The sequence below is a fragment of the Balaenoptera musculus genome, chromosome 4 (assembly GCF_009873245.2).
Source record: "Balaenoptera musculus isolate JJ_BM4_2016_0621 chromosome 4, mBalMus1.pri.v3, whole genome shotgun sequence".
Lineage (NCBI taxonomy): Eukaryota > Metazoa > Chordata > Mammalia > Artiodactyla > Balaenopteridae > Balaenoptera > Balaenoptera musculus.
The window spans coordinates 136,524,134-136,550,231 of NC_045788.1; the positions used below are offsets into that span (position 1 = coordinate 136,524,134).

The 26,098-nt window shown below is 45.1% G+C and overlaps 1 protein-coding gene across 2 annotated transcripts in view; it reads right to left on the reverse strand.

Moving 5' to 3' along the window:
• The window catches only part of HLCS (holocarboxylase synthetase), a 194,808-nt gene that overhangs the window by 162,365 nt on the left and 6,345 nt on the right, over window positions 1-26,098 (reverse strand). For both annotated transcript variants that reach the window (XM_036850593.1, XM_036850594.1), the window contains exons 3-5: window positions 15,354-15,516; window positions 12,856-13,802; window positions 7,707-7,889 (exon numbers count right to left, since the gene is read on the reverse strand). In XM_036850593.1, coding sequence (XP_036706488.1) covers window positions 7,707-7,889; window positions 12,856-13,802; window positions 15,354-15,516 — 1,293 coding nt within the window. The remainder of the gene's footprint in view (window positions 1-7,706; window positions 7,890-12,855; window positions 13,803-15,353; window positions 15,517-26,098) is intronic.

The window sequence follows — 26,098 nt, forward strand, 5'->3', positions numbered from 1 at the left end:
TCTTCATAAAGCAACAAACATCGAAAAAGTAATTCCCTAGGTGGAAGGGATAATACAGTTTTCCACACATTTGCAAATATCAAAACTATCCTTATCAACAATACCTGTTTGGTTAGTTATCTATTTTATACATATTAGTGTATACATGTCAATCCCAATCTCCCAGTTCATCCCACCACCACCACCACCACCCCCGCGTTCTAATAAGAACCTGCTATATAAAAAAAAACAAATAAAATTAAATTAAATTAAAAAAAAAAAACCTCCCTGGAAACAAACAAACAAAAAACCTGTTTGGGCAGGGAGGGAAAAGATTCACAACAAATAATTTGGGGTTGACTCAAAATGAAATGTTGGGGCTTCCCTGGTGGCGCAGTGGTTGAGAGTCTACCTGCCAGTGCAGGGGACACGGGTTCGAGCCCTGGTCTGGGAAGATCCCACATGCCGCGGAACGGCTGGGCCCGTGAGCCACAATTGCTGAGCCTGCGCGTCTGGAGCCTGTGCTCCGCAACAAAAGAGGCCGCGACAGTGAGAGGCCCGCGCACCGCGATGAAGAGTGGCCCCCGCTTGCCGCAACTAGAGAAAGCCCTCGCACAGAAACGAAGACCCAACACAGCCGTGAACAGATAAATAAATTAAAAAAAAAAAAAAAAAAGAAATGTTGCACCAGGTTTTGTTTTTAAGCATACACGATCCGCCCCACAGTTCCACACCAGCAAAATCACACACACGCACAACATGGTGATTTCTGCCCAGTTTCTTTAATAACAAACCCAGTTGTCACTTCTTATTACAGTTCCATCTTGACCCCGAGGCAAAGGAACCGCACACCCTCTGGCAGGATTCCTGCCTATGTCCTGCTGGCTTCGGATGCTCAGGTCGCCTCCATGCCACTAGCTATGAGCTGTGAGGAACGCCCAAAAGAATCCCAGCTTTACTGCTTCAGAAAGAACCCCGTGTTCCCCAGACCCAAGCGGCGATACCCCAGGATAAGAGGGCAGGCCAAGTCCTCCCCGCTGCCGACCTCAGTGGAGGGCTGTGCACGGCGGCCCCTCCTCCTGCCCCCCCTCCTCCTCCTGCTCCGGGGGGTGGAAAGGGACCCGCTGGCAGCGGGTGGGGTAGAGAGGGGCCTCGGCTCTGTCCCAGCCTGTCCAAATCAACCAGCTGCCCCTCTCGGCACAAACGCCTGTGACTCCACTGCCCAGCCTCCTTCTTTCTGCCATTTCCCTGGCTGAGATAAAAACAGCAACAGAGCCCAGAGAAACGGAAACAAGAGGGTGAGTTTCTGGACCAACTGGACTTTAGGTTCTGCCAGGGAAAGAACTGTGTTTTTTCCATAAAATCAGCGTCGCTCACAAACACGCTGGTGTCCCCCACAGGGAAGGTGTATCCTTGCTAACTTACGGTCACCACCGATGATGGGAGGGAGTAGTGGCCGCCCAGCAATCCCACTCCACAGACCCTGGGGCCCCGGAGTGGCTCTTGAGTCTCTGGCTCTTGTCACACCTCCGGAAAGGAAGTCATCTGTTTGAAAGCGCTCACCCCGGAGATGTCAGCATACACACATGGTCTCCTTTGACAAACGGTTCAAAATAGTTCGATAGTCAAGAAAGTGCTACATCCAAGCAGGGGTGGGGACGCTAGAATTAGGAACAACCACCAGTAACCACCTTCCAGCCACGGGAGCGAATGAACGGCTGAGGCCCTGAGACGCACACATGCCGACCTGAGGGCTCAAAAGTAAACCTAATGGTCGTAGCCAGAGTAAAGCCATTTACTAACAAAGCCAACCCTTTTAAAATAATTAATATAGGTGTCAAATACTAAATAAAATATCAGTATCGACAAGAGGGTCCTTGCCTTTTAACATTCAAGTTTTGACCATTTATGGGATGCCTTCAAAGTCCAATGACATACAGTAATTTGTTTTTTAATTTTTAATAATTGGTTTTGCTCATTATAAAATTAATACATGTTCATAACAGAGTATTTGGAAAATACAAAGAAATTTTGAAAATTTAATAAAATCACCATTAAGTCTACAAGATTTAATGCTATTTTGTTGCTACAAAATAGCAACAAGATTTTATGGTTAAGCAAATCAACAAAGGTTACACTTCCTTGTGTAAGTTATGCACTTAGCATTCAACTTTTGACGAGACAGATGGACCTGTCCATGGCATCAGAAGGTTTAAAGTGATGCCTCCTGACATCAAAGGGGACTCCTGTGAGAGTGACTGCAGTTTGCTCCCAGATGAATACACTTAGAAGAAAACTGCAGGGATGAGGTACATTTCTCAGAGAGCTCATGTCATAAAAAAAAAATACATAAAATATGAATTTGTAAAAGAGCTTAGAAAAAAAACACTGTCACTGTTTTAGTATCTCCTTTTCGTAAATGAGGCTGATGTGTCACCATAGACTGCTGACATTTTGCTAAAACTTAAGCCTGAATCTCACCAAAGGAAACCCAGACCGCAGTGGAATAGATAAGAAATCAGATACTCAGAGCTTGTTGAAATATACCCCCCATATATACTGTATTTCCTTCCAGTCTTTTTTCTATGGACATATGCGTGTGGGGTATTTGTGCTCATGTATTTTATGGTTTACAACATATCGTAATTTTGTGGAGGCCTGAATTTCAATCCTGCCCCTGGGAGATTCGATTAAATGGGAAGACCTCGGTCAGAGAAGTCCAGCTGGGCCACCCAGCATCTGTACCTCAGCGGAACCTTGTTTCCCCATGGTGTCATGCATGGTGACACTCATGAAGTCACACGTGACTGGATTTTATAGCAAAATCACATGCTACTGTGGTGCCTGGGTGTCAAAGAAGGTCTCAGAAACACACCTCCAGCAAATGCCAAGGGCTGACTGTACTTTGGGTGAATGTTTTTTTTTCTACTTGGATCACATGCTATCTTTTTTCCATTTATATCACTGTAATATGGAAGCACATAGATGTCTCATAAATCTTCTGTGCTATTTGGTATAAAGAGCGAGTGTCCAGGCACCAAACTGTATAAACACAGCTGGTATGCACTAAAACTATTTAGATAACTAGTGTGTTTATTTTGTTCTTTCACAGTCCATCCTATAAGAGTACCTAGTACACAGTAAATGTTTAATGAAAGATGAATATTATTAACTGTGACTATGAAATAATTTCTACAGGCCCAAAAAAAGTGCCACCGATATAATGGAAAATTACTAAATTATACTATGCAAAACTGATGTAGAGAGAAAAAAAAAAGCAAATCTCTGAAGAGCTACTTTATAGTTCTAGGATATAGTTCTGCCCGCTCACCAGGCAGCCTGGCTCAGCAGCGACACCGTGTGGTGAGAGATCTCTGATCCCCAAGAGCACAGAGTATTTTACAGGAAGCAAGAAGCAGAGAGCCAGGGAGGTGGATGGACCTAGAATCTGTCATACAGAGTGAAGTAAGTCAGAAAGAGAAAAACAAATACCATATGCTAACGCATACATATGGAATTTAAAAAAAAAATGGTTCTGAAGAACCTAGGGGCAGGACAGGAATAAAGACGCAGACGTAGAGAATGGACTTGAGGGCACGGGGTCGAGGTGGGGGGGAAGGGAGGGGAAGCTGGGATGAAATGAGAGTGGCATGGACATATATACACTACCAAATGTAAAATGGATGGCTAGTGGGAAGCTGCTGCATAGCAGAGGGAGATCAGCTCGGTGCTTTGTGTCCATCTAGAGGGGTGGGATAGGGAGGGTGGGAGGGAGACTCAAGAGGGAGGGGATATGGGGATATATGTATATGTATAGCTGATTCATTTTGTTATACAGCAGAAACTAACACAACATTGCAATTATACTCCAATAAAGATGTGAGAAAAAAAAAAAAGAAAGAAAACAAACAGCCAGCACAGGCATCTAATCCAAAAGGCAGGTGAGAAACCTAAAGATGGGCCGTATGTAACAGGTGATGGGATGCCAGGATCCTCTCCGTGTAACTTAATTCCATGGGGAGCAAGGAGATCTATTAAGAAGGCTCAGAATAGAAAGTACGATCCAATTCCATTCCCAATCTGTCATCCGTATCTATAACACTCAGCCACCAGCACAATGACGAGAAGGTGTTCCGAAATGTCTCCACCTCGGCATCAGAAGGACGAGGAGGACCCGCCCAGCTGCCTCCAGAAAGACCATCAAAGTTGGCGAGTAGCCACCTTTGCACTTGCACAATAATCCTTCAGAGCACTTGTACTCCGGAAAACACACCTCTAAAACCCTGAATTCTCGCATTTCCTTCTACAGCAGATTCCGGGTCTTCTAAGAGGAGTTAATAAACATTAAGAAATAAGGATATACATATGTAACAATCATACGTTCATTCACGCACGCAGTTCCTTGGGCTCCCAAAGTAAAGCAGAATTCAGAGAGAAGCAGTTGGGAGGGAAAGTAGTCCATAGGATAGATACCTAAGATCAACCAGACCAAGTGGAGGGCCCGAAATGAGAAGTGAACATGGCTCAAAATTACGCTTTTCCAAAGTTTTTATATAATAAAGGGCTTGGTCGGCTTGGGGTCTGTGTGGAGTGTTTGTGTATGTGTATATAGAATAAATATTTGCTTTAATGTTGTTGAAGCTTTGCATTCCCATGGTTTGTGAATGGGGGTTACCAATGAATAGGAGAAAATGTATCCTCCCACCCCCAGGCAGTTTAAAGAGCCAGAAGGACAAAAATATGAAGCATCTACTGTGTATTGTAACATACACAGACACACAATACAAAGCCTTAGGTATTTCAGGTTATGCCCATTCTAAAGAAGATGGAAAAGCCTAGAGTTCCAAACCTCTGCTCACAGGACAATAACAAGAGAGCAGGTCACTCTTTCCTCTCCATTGCGACGTCCAAGAGTCAGGAGGCCCAAGTCCCAAGACCAACATGATCACAAGAGCTCACGGGAAAGGTCAGGGAGCACTGCCAGGGGCAAGCCTGGGTCTAGCTCGCTCCCTGACCTCCGAGCAGGCAGGCACCCCTCACAGGTCCAGCCTTAGCCCTCCACGCTTAGGAAAGGAGGGAGGGAGAGGGTCTAGGAGAGTGACAGCCACCTCCCGTGGGGACCAGACACCCTCACCCTCAAGGCTCTGCCCCATCCCTCCAAGGCGGGAGGTCTATAAATGGGTCCTCTTTAAGTGTTGAAGCTCTGAGGACTGGCTTTATTTTGATACTTTTTAATAAATCACAGAACAGAGCTGTTGCTTCTTCTGTCGACACATAAAACAGAGATATATGATGTGGAGCTTTGAGGCCTGAGATGAAGGTGCAAACAAAAGTCATACCATTAATCCCCAAGAACACCCATTAAGAAGAGGGCAGGGCTTCCCTGGTGGCGCAGTGGTTAAGAATCCGCCTGCCAGTGCAGCGGACACGGGTTCGAGCTCTGGTCCGGGAAGATCCCACATGCCACGGAGCAACTAAGCCCGTGCGCCACAACTACTGAGCCTGCGCTCTAGAGCCCGCAAGCCACAACTACTGAAGCCCGCGTGCCTAGAGCCTGTGCTCTGCAGCAAGAGAAGCCACTGCAATGAGAAGCCTGCGCACCGCAATGAAGAGTAGCCCCCGCTCGCTGCAACTAGAGAAAGCCTGCTTGCAGCAACAAAGACCCAACGCAGCCAAAAATAAATAAATAAAATAAACAAATAAATTTTTAAAAAAAGAAGAAAAAGAAGAGGGCAGACTGGCTCAAAAAACTGTGCAATGAAAATGCAATGACTGTGAAAAAAAAATCATCCATTGCTATACTTTTAAGTTTTTTTAATTAAAAACATTACTTAGGGCTTCCCTGGTGGCGCAGTGGTTAAGAATCTGCCTGCCAATGCAGGGGACACAGGTTTGAGCCCTGGTCCAGGAAGATCCCACATGCCGCGGAGCAACTAAGCCCATGTGCCACAACTACTGAGCCTGCGCTCTAGAGCCCGCGAGCCACAGCTACTGAGCCCACTGCCACAACTACTGAAGCCCGTGCGCCTAGAGCCTGTGCTCCGCAACAAGAGAAGCCACCTCAAGGAGAAGCCCATGCACGGCAACGAAGAGTAGCCCCCGCTCACCGCAACCAGAGAAAAGCCCGCGCGCAGCAACAAAAACTCAACATAGCCAAAGATAAAATAAGTAAAATAAGATAAATAAATTTACAAAAAAATAAAAACATTACTTAGTCTTTTTAGACCAGGCACCAGGCACTTATTAGGCACATTATACACTTTTAACTTATTCAATCTCCCAACAACACCAATAACATAATAATAATAATTGCACTAAGGTGTTTAATGGGTTTTTTGTTTGTTTGTTTGTTTGTTTGTGGCTGTGTTGGGTCTTTGTTGCCGCGCACTGGCTTTCTCTAGTTGCGGCGAGCAGGGGCTACTCTTCGTTGCGGTGCGCGGCCTTCTCATTGCAGTGTCTTCTCCTGTTGCAGAGCACGGGCTCTAGGCGCACGGGCTTCAGTAGTTGTGGCACGTGGGCTCAGTAGTTGTGGCTCACGGGCTCCAGAGCGCAGGCTCAGTAGTTGTGGCGCACGGGCTTAGTTGCTTCGTGGCATGTGGGATATTCCCGGACCAGGGATTGAACCCGTGTCCCCTGCACTGGCAGGCGGATTCTTAGCCACTGCACCACCAGGGAAGTCCCTGCACTAAGGTTTAAATAATACAATTTACATAGAACTTCCATATATACGATTTCATCTAGTTCTAAAATAATTCTGTAAGGTATCCAAATCCTAAATGCTCTCAGATTCTATATCTGTCTTCCCCAAGTGAGCACATCCCACCCAGAGAACTCATAGCTCTAGTCTCTTCTGAAAAGTAAGTTTGCCAAGGGACAGAGAATAACCCAAAAGAGAATTCCTCCTCTTTTAAAACGGTTCGGATAGAGGGTATAATTTGTTCTTTTCCAGGCAAAGCAGGGAAGTTTGGTGTTTAGAGTCACCTGGACTATTAGGTATTTGCTGAAACTATACAGTTACGTCACTAAACTCACAATTTCCCCATTTAGGGGAGACAAACAGAGATAGACCCACAAAATAATTTGCCACAATCAACAAGAAATTGACAGCTTGGCAAAACAAAAAGATTATTGAGAAGACACACCTGGAGAAAGTGGCAACCTGCCCAACCAGGTAGCAGCCACAGGCATCAAACGCAGACAAAAGGCCAGGAAAATTCCTGAATACATTCCCAACTCCATGACATTTTCCCTTTAGACAAAAGTAAAAGATACCAACTGAAATCCAGAGCCCCTTTTGCCACAAGATGGCAGACTTCAGCACAAAAGAAACAAAAGTTGTGATTTCCCCATCCAAAGATTCACTGGGGAAGGCCCAAATCAAAACAAAGGCTTTTAATCCCAACTGAATAAATTGCGGTTTCCAAATACACTCTTGACACATAAAAGAGTGACCTTTTCCCCCCTCAAGTGGAAAGGGCCATAACTTTAAGACATAACTCCCTCTAAACTCCAGTGTTCTTCTCTCCCTCCCTTACATAAAACACCAAAGAAACTAGTTATACTTGGACAACTTTAAGACGGTTTCAAAACCTGAAGTCAAAATAGAAATGGAAAATCAAAACAGAAAACAAAATTGAAACCCACTGCAAGGCAACGACTGAGGGAAGGGTCACCGTTCTGAAGAAGGGCACCTGAGGGGACCCCTTCCCAGCCGAGCACACACTCACCTCAGCTGCCGACAGCAAGTAAAGGGGCGTTAAGGCAGGAACATGTTTTGCGTCACAGCTTAGGCCAAGCGTCGTCAGGATCTCCTTAAGGACTTCGTATCTTCTAAAATTGCTTGATTTGAGCAGGTTAAAATCCTCTTGTGTTTGCACTACTGGAGAGCTGGGAGGTAGTTCCAGGTGCACCTGAGGGAAAAAGACACCACGACGTAAATCAGAGGCACTTAGCGACATAAAGAAAAGCAGTGGCTTTACTACTTTTTCTGAAAACTTGAACATGAATCCTTCTAATCATCAACAGTATATAAACCCGGAACCTGAGTATTTGGTAAGGAACAACAAGCAATAAAAAGATTCGAGGGGGCTTCCCTGGTGGCGCAGTGGTTGAGAATCTGCCTGCCAATGCAGGGGACACGGGTTCGAGCCCTGGTCTGAGAAGATCCCACATGCCGCGGAGCAACTGGGCCCGTGAGCCACAACTACTGAGCCTGCGCGTCTGGAGCCTGTGCTCCGCAACAAGAGAGGCCGCGACAGTGGGAGGCCCACGCACCGCGATGAAGAGTGGCCCCCGCCTGCCACAACTAGAGAAAGCCCTCGCACAGAAACGAAGACCCAACACAGCCAAAAATAAATAAATAAATTAATTAATTAATTAAAAAAAAAGATTCGAGGGAGCCCATTAAAATCGTGGCTGAAAAGATCTGGTGGAAATGACCCTGGATAGTAACTTTCCAGGTCTCGAATTTTATCACTAATCAGTCATGGGACCTTGGGCAAGTCACTTAACTCCCTTATACGACAAACGTTTAGGAACATGGTTGTGCTGAGGACCCAAGTACAGTTGCTGCTGAAGTGGGGGAGGCACAGTGAGTCATGCTCGAAGCTCCTATTCCACCTACTGGTCATAACTCCTGGGGACGGGAGTGGCCTTAGTCACCGCTTTAAGAGTGTTTGCAGGAATACCAATAGAGGAGTGGGGTTTGGCGGACTCCAGAAAGGGCTGCCCCACCTCCCTCCTTCACCTGATAAGACTTGGAATTTCATGTATTTAGTTCAGGCTTTGTTGTACAGTTAAAATTAAAGTAGTTCCGGGACTTCCCTGGCAGTCCAGTGGTTAAGACTCCACGCTTCCACTGCAGGGGGCGTGGGTTCGATCCCTGGTCGGGGAACTAAGATCCCAACATACCGGAACTTCTAGCTGACTCAAACTAGAACCTTCCTATCAATGGTCTGTGTTTTGGTATGAAGGAATGTACTAGAACTTTTGGCTCTGTTGAGATGAGATTTTTAACTGGGCATTAGAGCCTGGAGGATGCCAGAATACTCAGTACTCAGAAGGGCAATCTGACCATGTTTTATTTTATTTTGCTTTTGCCAGGGGTCAGCTGTGGGATTCTACTGCCTGCAGAGCACCCAGCTGATGTTATAAGAACATTATAATAAAATGAAAAGTATAGTGCTAGGGGCTTCCCTGGTGGTGCAGTGGTTAAGAATCCACCTGCCAATGCAGGGGACAGGGGTTCGAGCCCCGGTCCGGGAAGATCCCACATGCCGCGGAGCAACTAAGCCCTTGTGCCTCAACTACTGAGCCTGCGCTCTAGAGCCCACGAGCCACAACTACTGAAGCCCGCGCACCTAGAGACCGTGCTCCACAACAAAAGAAGCCACCACAATGAGAAGCCCGCGCACCACAATGAAGAGTAGCCCCTGCTCAACACAGCTAAAGAAAAGCCCGTGCGCAGCAACAAAGATCTAATGCAGCCAAAAATTAATTAATTAATTTTTTAAAAAAAGTATAGTGCCAGCCTTCAGGCAACTTAAAATCTCTCAATTCCCACTCAAGCCTTAACCAAAACAAAAATACTGCCCAGATATACTGTCTAAAACAATCCAATTGTTGAAAGTTGAAGCCAATCTGAAAAGTTTGCAGAGGACTGTCCGGCAGGCAGAGTCCCCACATTCCAGCGGGCCAGCTGAGGGCTGCCTGCCTCACCCACAGCTGAGCCCGTTGGCCATGAGCAGCAGGGGACTCTGTCCTCTAAACAGCCCTAGAAAAGGAAGGAGGCAGAAAAGCGAACTCCTTTAAGGTATATGAATCCTACTGTGTCTCCTTCTACCGTGCATTCTTACCCAAAATGTGTGACTCTCATCTCCAAGGGTCAAAGCCAGTGCTGGGACGGATGATCAGCATGGCAACGGGTCACGTTTAATTCACCTGAGCATGTGACTGTCCGGAGGTTACCTCTTACAGGTGGCAGAAATCAAACGAACCAAGTTCTGTCCCCACCTGGGCCCAAGGAGGGGGGTGAGTGTGGTTAATGGCCAATGTACTCCCTGGGCTGAGCGAGTACACCCAGGGTGGGGTGCTACAGAAGTCCCTGTCACAAGCGAGAGATGCCGAGGACGAAAAGGAGAGCTCCCCCTGCGAGCAGGCCTCCGGATTCCAGGAGGTGAGAGAAAGCACAGCTGTCGACATTGTGGGCGAAGTGCGACTGTCGGTTTCAAGGTTAGGTGCTTCTACAACAGCAGCGAGAAGACAGGCCGTCTGGCTCTGCACCTCAAACCGTCTGGCAAAACGGCCACCAGCGCATGTGCGTGCCACAGCCACCCTCCTGGTCCTCTGGCTGTGATGCTGTTACCATAGTGATGGGCCCATTTCTGTAACTTGGCTTCGTCTAAAATTAAGGCATTTATTTAGAGAAGACCCAAAGCCATAACTGAAAATGTCTCCAGTCACAGTCGGGACGGGGGGTGCTACTGGCATCTATCTACCCCCTACAACAAAGAAGGAACCGGTCCGAAATCTCAGCAGTGCCATGGTTGAGAAACTCTGCTATAAAAGCAGAACCAAAAAAAAAAAAAAAAAAAAGCAGAACCACTTCTGCTATGTGCTAAGCTAAATAAGAACACAAAATATTTCAAATCCATTTCACAGGCTCTATTTGCACAACCTTCATGCCAAACTCCTGGTCCATTTGATAAATCGAATGTCAGCATTAACCCACAGCCTTAAACTTTCCCTGCAAATCTGATCAGCAGAACAGTCCATCAAAATTTCCTTTTTCTGTACGACGATGAATGCCTTGCCTAAGGTCTCAGTGTCAGCTCCCTGGCTGTGAGACCACCACCTACTGAGCAGCTGTGGTTTGTCCTTGAAGTCCTCCTCTTACTGGGTTACATCATTGCCCCATTTATTAAAAAAATGAAGACTATGAAATTGAACAGGGAAAGAGGAAACTAACCAGCCTGTGCTAATATTTATTGGTTGATCTCGGCAGCAAGGTATGGTAGTGACACAGGCCTGAGAAGAAAACAGTGACCCTGTCACACAGAGACTGGAAGTCATTTAAAATCAAAAATGACATTCTAATCCCCTGCATCTGATTTCTGAAGCTGCATCATATTGCCTTTCATCCTAGGGCAATGCATGCGTATCAAATTTTATGACAGTAACGGGGTCAATTTAAACGGTGCAGCAAGCAGATTTGCTATGTAACTCAGAGAAATGGATCTCAACGGTGCCGAGTCAATTTTCTAGTACAAGTCTGTGCACAGCGGTGGTAAAGTTCACTGCTGAAAGCTGAAATGCGGCTCTAGGAAGTCAGGGTTTTAAGTGGATTTTCTGAGTTACTATGGTTACCATATTTGCAGACAAAAAGATAAGAGGAACTTTATTAGGCCTCCAAAAACTAATTCATGTGGTTTGCAGCCCACATGAAACCTGCTTGCATTGTACATGTTCATCTGCGAACATGTTCATGCCCCCTTAAAGAATGTTTGGTCAGAAAACCCAAGAGACTTAATTTCTAGGAGGGCTGGAGAGACGCACAGCATATGAAATGAAACCATACCAAAAAAAAAAAAAAAAAAAAAAGGAAACAATTCACTAACTCAATAAAAAGATCCCTATAATAAAACAAAATCTGTTACACTCATCCTGGGAACCATTCTGGGCAAAATATCCACATCTACTTAGTCTTCTCATCAGATCATCAGGGACTTCCCTGGCGGTCCAGTGGTTGAGACTCCGCACTTCCATTGCAGGGGGTGCAGGTTTGATCCCTGGCCAGGGAACTAAGTTCCCACATGCCGCGCAGTGCAGCCAAAAAATAAACAATCATTAGATCATCAAATGCTTAAGGATGAGTGTTCATCTAAACTCTAACAAAAACTTTTGCCCAGGGACTTCCCTGGTGGTCCAGTGGTTAAGACTCCGCACTCCCAATTCAGGGGGCCCAGGTTCAATCCCTGGTCAGGGAACTAGATCCCGCATGCCACAACTAAGACCCAGAGCAGCTAAATAAGTAAATATTCAAAAAGGAAAAACACATTTTTGCCCAAAGGCATTAAAAGATTTGCAGTAAATGATCAGGAATTCTGAAGTAGCCTATCCTGCTACCATTTGCTTAAACAAACAAACGAAAAGCTCAAAAGAAAAAGAATGTGAGGTTGGGGGGGGAACCAGCAGATGAACCAAAGGAGCCCCCTTAGCATGGGAAGGGAAGTAAAATTTTCCTTTTATCTCTGTTTCCATTTTTTCTTACCTATGTATTAATTTGCTATAAATCTAAATCACTTCAATATTCTCTTATTTGAAACTGTTCTCAGCACTTAGATTTTAAGACTGACAAATCATAAAGGAATTGAGGATCTGAAGGTGTTTTCAACACTCACTATCCCAGCAGTTGGTGAGCATTTCACACAAACCCCTGACAATATTTTAATGTGATAGTTACTGCTGTTTGGAATTACCACCCCAAGGCACTCAATTCCCTTCATTAAATAACAGTTCGATTATATTAACTAAAGTGTGCTTTGAGGCAAGAGAGTGGGGACTGATGGATTTTAGAAAGAGTATTACCAGTGTATAGATCAAGACAAGAAATGAGTTTTGGCTAATTCTTGGTTAACCAGCAATCTTTAATTAGCCATAATACTAATTATGTATTAATTAGTTCCTCCATCACAAGTCTTTTGGTGAAACAGGATATTCACAGGAAAGCCTGCTACTCACTATCAGCAAAAATTCCCAGCCAGAAGTCAGAAGCACCCCCCCAGCACACAGACTCTCCAACCTTTCCAAGTACAGCCTTCGAGAGAATATCCAAGCAAAGAGACCCAAAGATCCTGACTCGGATGCCGGCCTGCGTACCTGGCAAAGAACAGCTTCTCCTCCGCACGTTCCGAAAGGCACTTGCACAATCAGCCTGTCCTCGTCCTCGTTCTCCAGGTGGCCCTGGAGCTTGCCCAGGCCGAGCGGCTCCCCGGGGCCCCCCTCGTAAACGCAGCCGCTGATCAGGACGCTGAGCCTCACCCGGCTCCAGTCCGCCTTGCAGAAAACCAAGCTCTGCACTGTGTCCTGCAGCGGGGCCTTCCTGGTCACCTGGAAGCCAGCAAGCGTGAAGGGCGACGATAGGCCCAGTACCTTCCCTCCCTGAGAAAGATAGGCCATGAACCTCCGGGACAGGTCCTCAGGGACGGACTCCCTCGCAGCAATGACCACCAACAGGCAGTTGTCCGGCCACGGGTCCCTGAGAGCACTTTCCAGCGGCAGGTGGTACAGAGTGTAACAGCTGGTGTCCACGCAGTCGGCCAGAGCCGACCGGACCTGCTGGAGCCGGCCCAGGGCGTCCTGGGAGTCGGACCCCACGTAGAGAAGGATGTTGGGTGCCTTTCCCATGAGGTTGACCCTCCTCGGTTCTCTCTTGGGGCAGAGGTCATACGCGATACCCTCCAAACCACTGCTGTAGTCGTAGGGAAGATCTGGAATGTTCTCTGCAGAGGCAAACTTGACGGACTCGATGGTGCTGTTCTCAAGCTCCAAACACTCGTGGCAGCTAGAAAGATGGAGGTGACAGTGCTCGACAGAGCCCACGCCTCTGTTGCTCTCCCCGGCAGGCTCGCCCCCAAGGGCACCGCCTTGCCCCTGCGTGGCTGCGGAACCCAGAGCCTGGCGGTCCTCTCTGCCAACGTGCTCCATAGCCCCCAGCTCAGGCTTGCTCTCAACAGAAGATTCAGGCTGGGGCTCTCGGAGCTGGGCTGGCGTGTCTGAGGCCTGATCCTTAAGTTCCTTCAGAGCGGAGTCCTGCAAGTGCACAGCTAAAGAGAACAGAAAAGACAATCCATCAACCCTCCAGTTTGTCATGCAGCTCGGCTCAGAACCTCAGGGCGCTCTCTGCGCTGCACGACCTACATTCCAGGGCAGCCCTCATTCCCCCCCGCCCCAACTCTGAGGCGTCCTTGGGAACCACGTAACTGCTCCCACCTGCTAGGAGGGTGCCCCTGACATTCCCGAGTAAAATCGCACGTGTCCACACCTTTCCCATACAGGTCGGAAAACCTCAGACCCCATTATTGACTGGTGAAGAAAGTGAGATTCGGAGAGGTGATTTTGTCCACTTGCTTATAGATTCAATTTCGTGGCTATCAATCTCCTATATGATAATGAAACTCAAAAACAAGGCACATAGCTAGAGTCTATCCACGCACGCCCCAGGAAAAAGCCACTCTCAGGACGCTTCATTGGATCAACCGGGGAGAAGGATCTTGCCAGTATCTTGACCCAGGTCTGGAATATAAGTTTACAGTCACTATTCAAAAAACATTTACTGAGCACTTGCTAAATGTCTGGCATGGTATTAGGCACATGCACATGGCCAATGGGGAAATGAAGTGATTTTCACAAATTTCCAGAGCTGGTGACACTCATTGGCTCAAGATACAAATGAAGACTTTCTTGTAAGTCAATTATACTTCAGTAAAATAAAATTTTAAAAGTATATGTGTACATCGGCTTCCCTGGGGGCGCAGTGGTTGGGAGTCCGCCTGTCAGTGCAGGGGACACGGGTTCGAGCCCTGGTCCAGGAGGATCCCACATGCCGCGGAGCAACTAAGCCCGTGCGCCACAACTACTGAGCCTGCGTGCCACAACCGCTGGGGCCCACGCACCTGAACCCCATGCTCCGCAATGGTGGGGGGACCACCGCAGTGAGGGGCCCGCGCACCGCAGTGGGGAGTGGCCCCCGCTCTCCGCAACTGGAGAAAGCCCGTGCGCAGCAACGAAGACCCAACACCACCAGGAGTGAAATTAATTGATTAATTAATTAATTAATTTAAAAATATATATGTGTATACATATACATAAAAAAGACTTACATGGACATGGAAAGCCTACTTTTAAGCCTAATTAAGGAAGAACATTTTGCGTGTTTCCTGAAAAAAGATGTGTCCCAAAATGATGTAGTATATATGTTTTAAGTAAAAAAAACTGTTAGATTTAGAACTTCATAGTAACACTGGCTATGCCTTCCATTCAGTTGAACTATGGTCTAGAAACCAGTTATACTGTATTAGAATGTGTGAAATAAATATTATATGGGTTCTAAATTTGCATGCCATTTCATGAACAACGCAATTATGGGAAATCCTTGTTTAAGAATTTGAAAAGCACTAATGATATAGCCAGGGATAAGCACCTCAAAAAAAAAAACTGACACATGTATGAATGTTATACTATTATGGTTCTATCCAAACTGCTGGCTGAATTAAGCTGCAAATAAGCATTGCCCTTAAGTCATACCAAACAACAGTCCTTAAGCTCATAACTAATGGCATCCTGCTATGATGAAAACATTTCCGAAGATGACTTACAAACGATCTTTTGGGGTATCAGTCCATTAGCCACCTGGAGTCTATCTTCAAGGAACGCCACTCCCAGCTTGCTGAAGTCATCCACAGTTGCTTTGGCGATTAACTGATAAGGATCCCCAGGTCTGCAAGCTAACGGCAAACAACAATCCGACCACTTCACAATCTGAGAAGTGGGTGAGGGAGGAGGAAGAAAGACAGGATGAGATTTTTCTTCTCTAAAATAACCAGATACTTTACTTTTCCCGCTCCCACCACTATATTACAGTCAAACAATGAATTACTGGATAGTACATTTTAACATCAAAGATGTCCTGGTTCAAGCATTCTCATTTCTACTTAACAGGGCTTACAAAGCACTAGATGTAACTCTCTCATTTAAAAGTAATTGAAGTCTTAACTGCTTTTCAAGGGACTAAAAGGGGAAAGGGCCATTCCCTACATACTGGAAAGACATAAACTTGCCCTTCACTAACAGGAAATAGGATAGAACAAGCCCGCAATATCCAATGATTCATAGATATTCATTCACCCTTAGATCAGCTTTTCTCAAAGTGGGGTCCAAGACCCACGACAACAGAACTCCCCGGGAGCAGATAAAAACTTCATGTTTCTGGGCACTACTCTCTGTCTGGTGCTTCAGACTCTGGAGTTGCAGCCCAGGAATCAGATGTTTAAACATGCTTCCCACTGATTCCTGAATGTGACAGCAACCGCCTCCAGAGCTCCGGCCTATCGCAGTTCACATTTCCACCACAAGGGGGACAGGGAAAATGAGAGTAGACAAAGCTCAGTCCTTTAAGCCAGCGGTCCCCAAACTTTTTGGCACCAGGGACCAGTTTCGTGGAAGACAATTTTTCCACGGACCGGGGTAGGGGGGATGGTTTCGGGATGACTGAAGCACGTTACATTTATTGTGCACTTTATTTCTATTATTATTACACTGTAATATATAATGAGATAATTACACAACTCACCATAATGCTGACAGGAGGCGGAGCTCAGGCAGTAATGCGAGCGGCGGGGAGCAGCTATAAATACAGATGAAGCTTCACTCACCCATCCACCACTCACCTCCTGCTGTGTGGCCTGGTTCCTAACAGGCAATGGACCAGTACCAGTCCGTGGCCCAGGGGTTGGGGGCCCCTGCTTTAAGTCTTCCAGTGTTTATGAAAAAATTTGAGACTGGGACAAGAAGGGGAGCCCCTTGGGGTTGGGAGCCTGGCTCTGGAGCCCTAGATCTGGGTCTGGCTGGGTCAAACTCTGCTAATCGTCTCAGAACCTCTCAAGTCTCAGCTTCTTCATTTCATAAAACAGGAATAATGACAGTACCCATCATTGTATAGGTTTGTTATGTTAATGAAATTAAGGAGTTTATGTAATGCCCCCAGTAGAAAGCTTGGGACAGAAAAAGCGTTCAATTAATGGAAGCTGCTATTATTAGAATCTGGCTTTAAAAAGCAATATTGAATATAGTGGTCCTTTTCCAAGATGCCATGAATAATTTCCCTACTTCCCAAAATCTTCTCAGGGATGTCCTGCCCCAAATTTCATGATCAGAGATATATACTTTTGAATTCCATTTTTTATATTGTTAGGTTAGGTTTTTAGAACTAACTCTTGCTGAAAACAATTTTGAAATGCTGGATATGGACTTCCCTGGTGGTCCAGTGGGGTTAAGAATCTGCCTTCCAATGCAGGGGACGCAGATTCAATCTCTGGTCGGGCAACTAAGATCCCACATGTCATGGGGCAACTAAACCCTTGTGCTGCAACTACTGAGTCTGTGCCACAACTACAGAGCCCAAGTGTCACAACTAAGACCCGACTCAGCAATAAATAAATAAATAAGTAAATGCTGGATAAATAAAGAAAACATCATTTTAAAAGCACTGGAGAATTGACTAGATAATAAAGAACTTCCGGGCCAAATGCCAGGGTAAATCCTGAACCTACAGAGGTAAGGGGAATTCCCACAAGCCAAGGAACATTAGCCCTGAGGGTACTTGCTTATCCAGGAAACCTGGGATTTAAAAGTCAGGGTCCATAAATAAATAAATAAATAAATAAAGTCAGGGTACAACTGGCATCAAGATAAACATATAGATCAATGGAATAGAACTGAGAGTATAGAAATAAACATATACATTTGTAGACGATTGATTTTGGACAAGGTTCCCAAGACAACTCAAAGGGAAATAATCATCTTTTCAACAAATGTGCTGGTACAACCAGGTATCCACATGCAAAAGAATGAATATGTACCCCTATCTCATACCATGTATTACCAGGTACAAAATTAACTGATTAATTATTAATTAATTAATTAAAAATTAATTATTTTTTTTGGTGATTTATTATTTTTATTGACAAGGTTTATAGGAACAAGTTAAATATTTAAAACCAAATGCCAATTATTAAATCTCATTTAGTTGTTTATTCCATTCATTTGTATTAAGTATACCTTTCTCTAATGTCTTAATAACTTTATCAAGAAACAAGTCAAACCTGTGAAAACAGGATTTGAGGATCAAATCCTCAATATAAGAGCTAGAACTACAAAACTCTTCGAAGAAAACATAGATGTAAATCGTCATGACCTTGGATCAGGCACTGGTTTCTCAGTAAGACACCAAAAGTACAAGCAACGAAAGAAAAAAATAAATAAATTGGACTTCATCAAAATTTTTGAGTGGGACTTCCCTGGTGGCTCAGTGGTTAAGAATCCTCCTGCCAATGCAGGGGACACGGGTTAGAGCCCTGGTCCGGGAAGATCCCACATGCCACAGAGCAACTAAGCCCGTGTGCCACAACTACTGAGCCTACACTCTAGAGCCCGAGAGCCACAACTACTGAAGTCCATGTGCCTAGAGCCCGTGCTCCGCAATAAGAGAAGCCACCACAATGAGAAGACTGCACTGCAACGAAGAGTAGCCCCCGCTCGCCACAACTAGACAAAGCCCATGCACAGCAACAAAGACCCAACACAGCCAAAAATAAATAAATTAAATTTATAAAAAAAAAAAATTTTGTGCTTCAAAGAACACTTTCAAGAAAGTGAAAAGACAACCCACAAAATGGGAGAAAATATTTGCAAATCATGTATCTGATAAGAGATTTGTATCCACAATATATAAAGAATTCCCACAACTCAACAATAAAAAGACAAATACCCAATTTAAAAATGGGCAAAGGATCTGACTAGACATTTCCCCAAAGAAAATATACAAGTGGCAATAGCACTTGAAAAGATGCTCAACACCATTCATCGTTAGAGAAATGCAAATCAAAACTACAATGAAATGGACTTCCCTGGTGGCGCAATGGTTAAGAATCCGCCTGCCAATGCAGGCGACACGAGTTTAAGGCCTGGTCCGGGAAGATCTCACATGCCATGGAGCAATTAAGCCCGTGTGCCACAATTACTGAGCCTGCACTCTAGAGCCCGCAGGCCACAACTACTGAGCCCGTGTGCCCCAACTACTGAAGCCCGCGTGCCTAGAGCCCAAGCTCCACAACAAGAGAAGCCACCGCAATGAGAAGCCCGTGCACCGCAACGAAGAGTAGCCCCCGCTCGCCGCAACTAGAGAAAGCCCACGTGCAGCAACAAAGACCCAACGCAGCCAAAAATAAATTAAAAAAAAAAAACTACAATGAGATACTTCATCCTCTACTAGGATGGCTAAAATCAAAAAGATGGACACTAGGGAATTCCCTGATGGTCCAGTGGTTAGGACTCCACGCTTTCACTGCCAATCGGGTTCAGTCCCTTTCAGGGAACTCATATCCCACATGCCATGAGATGCGGCCAAAAAAAAAAAAAAAAAAAGGACAATAACAAATATTGAGGATGTTGAGAAATCAGAACCCTAAGACACGGCTGGTAGAAATGTAAAAGGGTGCACCCTCCTTGGAAAAGAGTTCATCAGTTCCTCAAAAAGTTAAACAGAGTTTCCAAATGACCCAGAAATTCCACACCTAGGTATATACCTAAGGGAACTAAAAATATACATCTACACACAAAACATGTACACAAGTGTTCATAGCAGCATTATTCATAATAGCCAAAGAGTAGATACCCCAAATGTCCATCAACAGATAAACGGATAAATAAAATGTATATATCCATACAATGGGATATTATTCAGCCAGAAAAGGGAATGAAGTACTAATACATGTTACAATGTAGATGAATCTTGAATACATTATGCTAAGTCTAGGAAGCCAATAACCAAAGGTCACATATTATATGATTCTATTTATATGAAATATTCAAATCAGACAAATCTATAGAGTTGGAAAGTAGATTAGTGGCTCCCAGGGACAGGACCACTGGGTAGTGACTGCTAATAGGTACACATTTTTTTGGAGGGGGTGATAAAAATGTTCCAGAATTAGATGGTGGTGATGACTGCACAACTGCTGAATTGTAATTATACACTTTAAAAGGATGAAATTCATGGTATGTGAATTGTATCTCAATTTTAAAAAGAAAAAGAAAAGAGTCTGGAGTCCTCCAAGGTTCAACACTACCCCACAGAATCGTTATGCCTTAGTATTTCATTTCTCTCCTTAAAGAGAATTCAAACTGAATTTAACTTTTCTCCTTAGGCAAACAATAATTTTTAAAGTTGAGAAACACTGTCTTCGAGGGAAAAATAATAAATGCAAGCCTTTATGGTCAAAAGGTCGACACGCACTCATCAGTCTAGCTTATTTGGAGAAAGAGAAACCTCAGAGTTTTTAGCTCAGCGTGTAGCTTTCCCTCCCTTTTACCACCTACTTCTCCCACCTCCTCCCAGACATCCAGCCAGAGTGAGCAGAATTCACCTGGACGGGCCAGCCTGACCAATGCTTCAGTAGGACTCTGCATTTCAAACAGGACATCTTTGATCCAGGGTGAAGAGTTGAAGTCTACAATTCAGACAAATATTTAGTTGATTCCCAGCTTTGAGAAAGCAGGAAGGATGTCAGCTCAGGAGGATGAGAGGATAAAGTATCGCCTTGGCAAGAGCTGACTTTTCAGATGAGGGTGAATGGGAAACATGAAAAGGAGCAATGCAACCTCCTGCATGAGGCTAAAAGCATCTTTGTTCTCAGCGCTATCGCTGGCAGAGAATAAGGACAAATATACTCAGCCGGTGGAGATACAGCCCAGAATTTAGTTGTTCAGACGTTGACGTAGCACCCTGCTGCAGCGGGCGCTGGCGTGGAGCTGTGCCTCAAAGTAAGCACTTCCTGTAAAAGGAGCCAACGATGAAATCCTCACACCCAGGAGAGACGCAGGAGGTAAAGCGAGGGGGAAGGACAGGAAACAGCCAGAGAACAACACACACACACACGTCCTTGATCAAGTTTCTCAACTAGCCCGGCTGTTTCCTCACCTCAGTGCATTTCCTTTTTCCAGGAACGTGGTCCGTGAGCCACAGACCATGCAAACTCCTCCAAGCAGCGCTGCGGCCCCAATCAAAGCAAAGCCGCAGTGTCCCCGAGACTCATCCAGGGGGTCTGCCATCCACCCGGTGGCTAAAGCAAACAGGCCACTTCCCATATGCACTTCCAGCTGGAGACAAAGGGACAGGGGAAGAAAGGGGAAGTCAAGCAAAAGGCTTGCTCCCCAAGATCAAAGGCAAGGAAGCCCTGGTCAGCCCTAAACAAGGGGATGTCCTCCTCTCCTGTGCAGCCTGCAGAAAGCCCTTCCATGACCCAAGCTTGTGACTTGAGGCTGCAGTGACTACACTATGTGTCCACTCCACTCAACTCAACACACACGTGCACCAGGAAGGGGATCCAGGAACCAATGGCACGAGGTTAAACTCTCTTTGGCAACAAATTGCCCTGCCCAAGACTGCCTGCAGCAGGTGCGGAGCTGAAGTTCTGCAGCTAATCGGGCAATGGGAATCTCAGCAACCAGTTAGGTGATGGTTAGTCTATGTGCCAACTCAGCTAGGCCACGGTACCTGGATATTTGGCCAAACATCAGTCCAGAGGTGACTGTGAAGATATTTTTTAGATGTGGTTCACATTTAAAATGAGTCAGCTTTGAGTAGATTATCCTCTATAATATGGATGAGCCTTGTCTAATCAGTCGAAGGCCTTACAAGAAAAAGACTGAGGTTCCCAGGCGAAGAGGGAATTCTGCCTCTAGACTGCCTTCAGACTCAAGCTGCAACATCTGTCTCCCCTGAGTTTCCAGCCTCCAGCCTGCCCTGCAGATTTGACACCACAATCACGTGAGCCAATTCCTTAAAATAATCTCTTTCTTTCTGTTTCTCTCCCCCGCCACTTCCTCCCTCTCTCTCCCTACATATGTACACATATATGTATATGTATGTATGTATAATGCACGCATGCGTGCACACACACACACACACACACACACACACCCTATTGTTTCTCAAGAGAACCCAGATAAATACAAGTTACAATCAGTTACCCTGAATAAGATCAATGTCATAGCGTTGACACTGCTAATTTTCTGGCTCTTGTTTCTCCTCTTACAAATCAATGTAATTACATGCTACGTTTTTAAACATCTAGTAATGAATTGAATGAAGGAGGGCTAAACACACAGAGATGTGAAGAATCTGAAACGAGGGGAGTAAGGGGAAGAGGTTATTTCTTACTTTCAGTTATTCTCAATGCCTTTTGGGTTTGAAAACAGAAAGGATACAGGAGTACTACAAAATTCATTTTCACTCTATTATTTAAAAAGATACTATGCCCCATGTTGCTCTTAAGAGAAGGGTGTTGGAAAATCAAGTGACAGTGTAAGGGATATGACAAGTCCACAGCAAGCAAGAGCTGAAATAATAAAGTGACCCAGGTGAGACTTAAGGTGGTTCTGCAAAACCGTAACTGACCAGAAACTCAAGAAAAAGGGTGGTCTAGATGTTCTAATTTTCTGAATAAATGAGAGCTAATCAGAAAATAATAGAAATACTCTTGTTGTCATAACCTTTTTCTATTATGTGTGTTCTTCTTCTTTTTTTTTTTTTTTAACTTTTTTCTTTTTGGCCACGCAGCTCACAGGGTCTTAGTTCCCAGACCAGGGATCGAACCCATGCCCCCTGCAGTGGAAGTGCAGAGTCTTAACCACTGGACTGCCAGGGAAGTCCCTATCATGTGTGTTCTTTAAATGCTCCATAAGCACCTGAGACCCAATGTCTACAGTGTACTGCACTAGCGTCCCCAACTGTTCACTTTATATCCCTGCCCCACTGATATTGGTAACCCGAGGAAGAGGAGAAGTTTTAACAGACATCCCAAGTGTTCTGGTTATCCACTGCTGGTAACAAACCACCCCAAAATTTAGTGGCTTACACTCATCATTTATTTTGCTCACAAATCTCAATTTGGGCAGAGCTTAACAAGGACGGCTCAACTCTGCTCCACATGGCATCAGCTAGGCTGGCTCAACTGGGCCTGGACGATCCACTTCCAAGGTGGCTTCCCCATACAGCTGGCAAGCTGGAGCCGCCTGCCAGCTGGGAACTCAACTAGGACTGTCCACTGAGGGCCTCAGTTCTTCTTCATGGGAACCTTGCCACAGGGCAGCTTGAGCTTCCTCACAGCTTGGGAGCTGGGTTCCAAGAACCCAGGCGGAAGCTGCAAGGTTTCTTATGATCTAGCCTTGGAGGCCCCAGAATGTCTCTTCTACCACATCCTATTAGATAAACAAATCACTAAGGTCAGCCTAGATTCAAGAGAGGGGTATAAGACTCCACCTCTCAATAAGAGAAAGGAATTTGCGGCCATCTTAAATCTACTACACTGAGTTTCGGCCAGCTCTCTCACTCCTCCACTCTGTGTGAGATGGACATGCTCTTTTGGTCTGGTCCCTGCAAGGGAAAGATGTGTGGAGCAGAGCCTAGAGCAGTCACAGCTTGAAACAGCAGCAGCAAACCTGCTCAGCCTATGTGTGACATGAGCAAAAACAAAGATTTCTTGTTAGAAGCCACTGAAATTCTGAGGTCATCTGTTATTTCAGCAAAGCTGACTAAAACAATGTGCAAAACTGCATTCTTTACAGGGGTCCCTCCATCAGCCCCTCCTGACATATTCCCTGTCTCCAGGAATGACCCACCATCCACCCAAAAATCCCTCATCATCTCATAAAAAGCTCCTACATCTGTCCCCATCTCCCCTTCCTATTACCAATACTCTGCGAGGCTCGTCTCTGTTCCCACATGGAGTACAATCTGTTCCAGATTTGCCTCCCTCCGATCCAGTCTCCAATGTGCCACAATTGTGATCTTTCTAATGTACAAATCTGCTAATTCTGCTAAAAAAAACAATAAAAAAAAAGGAAAAGAAAACCAAAAAAGAAGAAGAAGAATTTTTTTAAAAAAGAAAAGAAAAAAATTTTAGCCTACTGTCCATAGGATAAAGTCCAAATTCCTAATTAGTGCAAAGAAAACTTTTACAATCTGTGTATCCTGTGTATTTGCCATGCTATTAAAGAGCATTCAATTTTGCTACATAGAAAACAACAACAACAAACAGCATGAAGATCATAGATATATTAAGTCAGTAACTTTTAAGACATGCTAAAGATAGGGGAGACAAAAGGAACATATGTGTGTTGAACATAGATAAAAGGGACAGAACAAAAGACAGTATTCCTCCTAAGCAGAAAGTCATGGATGGACCAAGCAAATCTTAAATATTAGTAAGACACAAATCATGCCACCTCCCGATTGACAGTTATGTCATCCCTAAATCAGCCACCCATTAGGGTCCCATGTATATTCTGCCTAGAAATACAGGTAAAATGCACAGCTTCTCAGCAGGTCACTAGTAAGCCACAGCTCTTCCAGGCATACATGTCCCAAATCTCTCCAACAGAGCAAGTGTGTGCCGGCCACAGGCATCCCGAGTCCCGTTTAACCTCAACTCTGGTCCTTGTAACCACACCCTCGGCGGGGAAGGCAGATGCAGCAGAGAGAGGCAGGATGTGTGAACACTGCCTAGCTCAGGATTCAGGGGTGCAGTCCTTCCATCCCTCGGCCACCCCATCTAAGTGTTAACGGACCCCAGCACTGTCTGTTTCTTGCTGTACATTTTGAATCGATTTAATAAACGGTGCAGTTTGAGCATCTTAACTTTTTCTGTGAGCCTCTCTATTCTGTGACTGCTGGATAACCTGCCTGGTAATGTTCTGGAAAGCTATCACTGCATCAAGGTAATTTCCCACGTAACACTCCAGCCCCATCTTTCCCCTCTGGCCTTCTCCTGAGCCAATCCCCCAACTCATGTTAATTAGACTCCAATTGTACTGAACTGTGTGCAGTTCTCCAGGTGCAAATGCTGTGTGCCTCTGCATCTGCTGTTCTGACTGGAAGCCTTGTCCTCCTTCTTCATGTAATTCCTGTTTTTTCCTTAAAAACTCAGATATTACTTCCCGCCCCTGGAACATCCTTCCTGACGCCACCCCATCTGGATAGATTCACCATCACCCCCATACTTGCTTTCCCAGAGCACTTTTCACAATGAACTTTAATTGTTCCTTTCCTTAGCTGTCTTCTCCCTGACACTGTGAGCTCCTTAAGATGACTGTGACTGTCATCTCTAAATGCATCTTTCATCTCCATATGACATACCTCCAGCCCTAGCACACAATCTGGCACATAATAGGCACTCAGTAAACCTTGGATGGAGGAATGAATGAAGGCCTTGATAGAATAATAGGAACATGAGTGAATTTTCTGCAATAAGAGAACTGTGTAAGTTCTTTGGGTCAGGGAATCTTACGGAACAGGACTGCTAATATAAGCACAGAAGATACTGAAAATTGAGCTGAATCTGCCACGACCCACTGGTATCTATTATGGCACCTAACAAAATAATTAGAACACAGTCTACTGTGCAATAAATATCTGTTAGTGAAAGAATGACTAAGTGAAAATATGAATATGTGAATGCTACATTTTTAAAACTGAATTCCTGAGATTCATTTATTTGCTGTTGGGGGTCTGTAGAAAAACCACAGATGCAAGCCATCTGAGATATCCAAAGTTTCAAAAGATGTCATTTTCTGACATCTGTAAGAACGGTATCGCATGTGTAAGCATGGTATTGTACAATCCTAAAAATGGGAAAGAATGTAAGGTCTCAACAAGTTCAAAAGTCTTTCCTCCATAATGTATTTGCTGTTAAATATCTTAGGATCCTGTCAAATTCAAATGACTTTAGAGTTAGGTGAAAAATACATAGAGTCATAAGAGCCCCCAAGCTGCAAAATCCCATCAAACAATCAACCTGAATGGTAACAGCAGACCAAGAAGACAGAGACCTGTGAAATCAACTCCTTTTTAAGATCTGAAGCCCAGGGACTTCCCTGGTGGCACAGTGGTTAAGAATCTGCCTGCCATTGCAGGGGACACGGGTTCGAGCACTGGTCTGGGAAGATCCCACATGCCGCGGAGCTACTAAGCCCGTGAGCCACAACTACTGAGCCTGCGCGTCTGGAGCCTGTGCTCCACAACGGGAGAGGCCACAACAGTGAGAGGCCCGCACACCGCGATGAAGAGTGGCCCCCGCTCGCCGCAACTGGAGAAAGCCCTCGCACAGAAACAAAGACCCAACACAGCCCAAATAAATAAATAAATAAATTTTTAAAAAAAGAGAAAACTTCAACCTTTAATCTGATAACTTCAGTTTTCTTATCTTTAAAAATGACAATAATGGACTTTCCTGGCGGTCCAGTGGTTAAGACTCCACGATTCCACTGAAGGGGGTGCGGGTTC